General features: G+C 43.4%; 1 protein-coding gene across 2 annotated transcripts; it reads left to right on the plus strand.

The window, feature by feature from the left end:
- Positions 1–308: 308 nt before the first annotated feature.
- On the plus strand, positions 309–5,779 carry NDUFS5 (NADH:ubiquinone oxidoreductase subunit S5). Of its 2 annotated transcripts, none has more exons than XM_077837944.1 (3): positions 309–421; positions 3,493–3,710; positions 5,409–5,779. In XM_077837944.1, the coding sequence occupies exons 2-3, from the start codon at positions 3,495–3,497 to the stop codon at positions 5,511–5,513; spliced, it is 321 nt and encodes a 106-aa protein (XP_077694070.1). In that variant the 5' UTR covers positions 309–421; positions 3,493–3,494; the 3' UTR covers positions 5,514–5,779. The 2 variants fall into 2 exon arrangements, with proteins under 2 accessions (XP_077694070.1, XP_077694071.1); XM_077837945.1 differs by lacking the exon at positions 309–421 and adding an exon at positions 1,131–2,982.
- Positions 5,780–5,998: the final 219 nt, after the last annotated feature.

Below are 5,998 nucleotides of genomic sequence, written 5' to 3' on the forward strand. Positions count from 1 at the left end.
CTGACCAGTGAGATATGGGGGTTGTGGGAGAAGAAATATGACACCTCACAAAGACACAGAGGGCTGGAGGGTGTGGGTAATGCATGACTCCTCCAGCTGGCAGGGGACACCAGGGAACTGTCATCCCTCTAGTCTGCAGGAGGCCCTAGGGATGTCACCCCCCTAGTCTGCAGGGGACACAGGGGAATTGTCACCACCCAGCCTGCAGGTGGCGCTGGAGGTGTACTGGGGAGACGACTGGTTCCCCACCAGGTCGCAAGAGACACTCTCTCTTTATTTCTCTATGATTCCTCCCCCGTGAGGTGACTGCGAGCTGTAAAGCACAGCGCGGGTGGCGTGCGAAGGGCGCGGTTGACGGCAGCGAGTGTCGTAAAAGCCCCGAAAGGACGACGGCGGAGGGCGCGGCGGCGGCGGGTCGCAGGTGAAGCTCCTGGGTTGCAATGGGGGGTGGGTCTGTTCCGGGGTGTCGGGCCCGGCCTCTGGTTCTGGGGAGCCCCTCCCCTGCTCGCCGGGTTGTGGGGGGCCGGGCCCAATGAGCTGGGCGGTCAGACTCCGGCTCTCCCTCCCCAACCCCCGCGCAGCCGCGGGGTGGGTGTCTGTGGGGCTGCCGGCTCGCCCCACGCTCCCGCCCCGCCCTGTGTTTCTGCCGCTGGGGGTGTATGTGGAGGGGGGAGTTGCCCCAACCCCCACCTGTGCTTCGTCCCGCCCCCCGGGGTGGGGGTGGGGGGTTGCCCCAGCTCCTGGCCCCGCCCCCCGGGAGTGTGTGGGAGGGGGTGCCCCAAACAATTTTCTTAGTCTCCTCCTTCACCCCCACCCATTGTGGAGAGATGTTGGTTCTTTTTCAGGCAAGGCAACCTGTGAAACTAGAGTTGGTTGTAGCTTTCTGGTTGTTACTATTACTAATAATTAGCAGTACTCGCCTGTATTCGCTAGTGGTATTTCTTGCTGCTTTTTGCAGCACTCAGCAACTCCTGATCCTGTTCTTCAGAGATGAAGAAATCTTTGAAGGATAACTGGAAGTTTATCCATATATTGAGTTTCATTTTAATTAAATCTACGCTGCATCTGTTCTGTTTGTCAAATCATTTATTTCCCATTAAGGAATAATATTATGTCTGTAAGGACATCTCTGGTACAGTAAGTACAAAAGACACAACTGGGAACAAGGTTTTTCAGGTTTTGTTTCCATGCTTCTGAAACATACCCACTTTTTGTTGACAGGTTTGGAAATGTGATGTCTTGATATTTCAATCACGTCTCAGCTGGGTGCAGAACTCATACGGCTGATACGTGTTTATGATTTCCTTCTTTTTGAGTGCTTCCATTACAGTCTTAAGGTCTGAGAAGCTAAGCTTCTCATATTGCTCAGTGGGCTTTAGGTTCATCATTACACTGTCTGAAGAGAAATCAAACTAGTTATCAATATACAAAAACATAGGGTCATAAAACTTAATGAAGTATTGCTTTATGTTCACCTTTTGTTCTGGTTGTGTTTTTCCATCAGTTTGGTGTGGAATCTTAAAAAAAATCTTAAAATGGTACGTCTCTGTGTACACATCAGTAATGCAGAGCTTTGATTCTTCTAACTTCCTCACAAGATTGTCGATACAAGCCACACTTGGGGGCAGGGGGAGAACACCTGTAAATTTCCACAATGCAGGTATACATGCCATCTTCAGTGAAAGCTTTATTTAAAGTTACTGGGCAAGCGTCAGCTAATGACTTGAAGCAGGCTTTAATTACAGGCCAGTTTCTCAAAAGGCGGTCAGCTGCTGGGTTAAGGAATAGCCATCTTCTACTCACATGTCTCGAGTACTTCTTTCCATTCAATTTCAGTAAACTCAGAAAAAACCTTCTCTGCACGGTGCAGGCACAACAACGTGGTTGTAAATCTTCCAACACAATCATTTCTACAATAACTGACAGCGGACCACTAGCATGTTTGCAGGTATCATGGGTTGTGTATGCAAGGCAGTTTGCCTTCAGAGTGCAGTCATTTTCAGCACATAACTGATGCACCTATGAACTATGGGAAACACAACTTGGTGTATTATCAGCAAAGTATGCAGTAATACAATTAACGTTAAGCTGGTGTTTCTCCAGGCAGTTCTTTATAGCGTGATGAATGCCACTTGCAGACTCATCATTATCTTCATAAAAATCAAGCAAGTTGTATTGAACACTATTTGATGTGATAAAGTATCCCAAGCACATTAGAAACATCTTTCTTTTCCTTTTATTTGAGGCATCAGTTGCTGCAGAAAAATACAGGGGGTGTTGTGTTGGCACTGGTAATAAATCCAGTAAACAATTCATCACTGACTTTGGGGCTAAAACATTGGTCACCAGTAGCTCTGCCTTGATTCTTTCACAAGACTGTTAACAATATTTCAATCATGAAACATTTCACTAGCAAGCTTATTGCCACTGTGCATGCTGTTGTAACTAAGGCTGTGTTTAACTATATGGTAGATGGTTGTAAAAGTTATTAACAGTACAATTATACAATTTAGAATTTATATAGTATAGTCTGTTCCCTTAATAGCCAATAGTGTAAATAGACATAGAATGCGCACTTGAGGCCAAATACAGCAATCATTATTGGGTTAAATTCCCTGTGACTTCAGTGGAAACTTAGCCTGAGAAAAAAAGTGAGTAAGAACACAGGGCTTATCTTACAGACCAGAGCCACACTGTACAGTGTCACAATTGTTAAAGATCAGGCAAACCTAAGAACATGCAGAGAAATGCAAACAGAGGAAGGTACCAACATCCTACATGTCACATATAAAAAAGGTGTTGAAAATTCATGGAGATCTATTGCAAAAATGCAATCATAAAGTATGTTTAACTCACATCCAACGCTTCTGAGTGCAATTGCCCTCTGGTCTGCCTGCACTAGGTGGGAGATCAGAGACAAGGAGAATGAAGAGATTTACAAGGGCTTGTGAATAATAACCTCCAAGATCATACAATCAAAAGGTTTGTATATAAAAAAAAATCTGAGTGTGTGTGTGTGTGTGTGTGTATGTGTGTGTATATATATATATATAAATAAAAGCAGGTCCGTGTATAACTTTAACTGAGTCTGGTGTGAAATACTATTTTATCAATGCATTTTATTATGAATGAACCTTGTGTACAACAGGAGCCATCCATGGAAATGCCATTGAGTGGACATTTTTATAGTTTTAAAAAATGATTCCAGAACATTTTCCTCTCTGTTCATATGCTAAAGAGGTTAGCTTATATTATTATATCTACCTGCCTTCCCTCAAAAAATAGATAATATATTTTGGATGAATGTTTAACTCTTGCTTCTGTTTTTGTGAAAATAAAACTTAAATGAATCACTTGGGAAAAGTATTAAATTGTGCACTGAAAAGCATTGATTGAAATACCTGCTTTCATATGCTTCTGTTTTACTGAGCTAAATCTCTAGACTAGTCTTATAACCACTATACTTTATCTCTGTCCTCACTTCCTGCTCAGCCATGCCATTTTGGAATCTGCAAGATCAGCTGGGAATCAATGTGGACAAATGGATGCTGCATCAAAGCTCAGAGCAGCCCTACAAACGGGCAGCTCTGTGCCATGCCTTTGAGAAGGAATGGATTGAGTGTGCCAGTGACATTGGGCAGATTCGTGCACGCAAGGAATGCAGACCAGAATATGAAGACTTCCAAGAATGTATTAATAGGCACAAAACGGTAAGAAGATTCGAGGGAATGTATGTTACACACAGTGTGAACACTGGGATAAATAATAAGGGCTATGCAAAATTTTCAGTCCAGTACAAAAAACAATAACCATACACCTGTCACTAACCCCTAGGGCCCAACTTCTACCTCCAGATAAACGTCTGAGATTCCTAGTGACTTCAGCGGGAGCCTGAGAGCAGAATTTGGCCGTAGAAATGCATGGTTAGCATGCAGTGAGAAATTTAGTATTCTGTAGAGACAGCAGGGCAGAATATCATCAGTGGATTAGTCCTATGTCTGACTCTCAAAACTTTTTTTTTTTTCTTGGAGATTTTGTTCCTAGTCAGTGACTGGTTATTGTTGAGTTGAGTACATTGTAAAGTCTGAGCAAATAACCTTGTAGTTAAATTCAGACATGGAACTCTTCAAACCTTGACAGTGTTTGTGTTTATTTATAAACCAGATCACTCAAAAAATGCTCTCTTCAGTTCTCTTTCACTGAGGCAACAGATTGGTCAGCTCAGCAGGAAACCCAGTATGTCAGGTGACATTTCTGCCTTGGCTAACTGAGCTACAGAGCTTGTGGAACATTGCAGCATGCTGTCTACTTTCCAAGAACTTGAGCTGTGATTCACCCAGCTTCCTGCTCCCCAATGCAATAATCCATGATTCAATAAGGAAAACATGGATTTGGGATCTTTGATGGGTAGACCTGTCTTCTTAAAAGGATGCCAAGGACTCTAGTAATTAGGGATATCAGATAGGCCATTCTGAGTTATATTTCCCAGTTTGTCGTACTGTTTTCTGACTCCAAGGTCTCTAATCCTACTGTAGTCACAATGTGCTTGTACCGTGGAGTTGTTATAAACAAAAACGTTGCCCATTAAGCTGATACACACATCAGTTAGTAACAGGTAACTGAGCATATGTTATAAAAAATAGTTTCCCTAGAAGGATATTTAGTGGTTATATAGCACTGTACATTTTCAAAATGGTTTACGAACGTGAGCCATTACAACGCTGAAGCTGCTTAGATAAGGTTAATTCTGTCTTATGGCAAAACAGTGACAGATACGTTTACAAGGGCAGCTTATGCGTAACGGGGCCATCACTGACAAGTTATTGAGGACACAGGGCAGAAAGGGACTTCAAGAGAAGTAGTAAGGTGGAAGGAAGTTTAGTGTTATTGCTTATTCAGAGCATTGTAAGCAAATAACAAAAGAGGTTAAAGGCTGTGGGGTGAACTCTCAACTCTGAATTTACCCTGTGGTTTCTATGAAAGTTGTATCTTAACTCAAACCCTGTGATTCTTAGTAATAAATGTTTATCATATGGTAGCTGAAAGACCCCAGTTGGGACTGGAGCCCCATTTTTGCTAGGTGCTGTACAAACATAGAAAAGATAATCCTTGTCCTGAAGGGTTACGGTGTAAAGGCAAGACTTTCTCTAGTGGTTGCAAGTGTGTGCATGGTGCCTTGTACTTAGGCACATTAGTGACTCCCTTCATGGAGAAGTCTGTTTGGATGCAGTTTTCGTTGCAACACAAAATATACTGGGTTACTCAAATATCCCCCATACTGTGGCCCACTTTATTTACTTGTTTGTAATGTTTTTATTGGTTTTTCTTTTTTTATAATAAAAAACCCCTCAGTGCAGGACCTCAAAGCAGGACCAATCTTTAGTCCTTAACTCATTTGTCTTTGGCAGATAATGCGTTTGAAGACAATTGTGGCGCAGAAGAAGCAGCTGATAAAGGAAGGGAAATACACGCCACCTGAGCACCACAGTGGCAAACCGGAGGCCAGGCCTTGATCTGTTGCTGGTAACGCTGAGTCCCTCTGACAGCAGAGCTAACCATGCATCACCCTCTGTGCACATGTTGTGGGAATGAAACTCTTCTGTTAAAGTTAGCCCAGTTATGCCCTGTGTGCAGCTGTTCTGCTGGCTGTCTCTCTCCTGCAGGCCAGCCATGCAGAGTATATATGTTCTGAATAAAGGACCTGTCACCTTTTAGATTAAGTGATGCCAGTGTCTGTAACTGATCAGTTCAGAAATTAAATATCTCCTTTAGAAGCCTCCTCTTGGCTCTGTCTTGTTTTTCCCGAGGCGTGGCATATGGGTTAGTGTCCTAAGTTTGAGGGGGATCCTAGTGTAAAATCTCCTGTGCTGACATTTGGGGCCTGATCTGCAAAGACGCTGGCTGCCCACAATTCCAATTGAAGTCCATGGGAGCTGGGAGCGCTCAGCATCCCTAAAAATCAGCCTGTAGTTACCTGCCTTCCCTTCGTTACTTCTGT

The sequence above is a fragment of the Eretmochelys imbricata genome, chromosome 19 (assembly GCF_965152235.1).
Source record: "Eretmochelys imbricata isolate rEreImb1 chromosome 19, rEreImb1.hap1, whole genome shotgun sequence".
Taxonomy (NCBI): domain Eukaryota; kingdom Metazoa; phylum Chordata; order Testudines; family Cheloniidae; genus Eretmochelys; species Eretmochelys imbricata.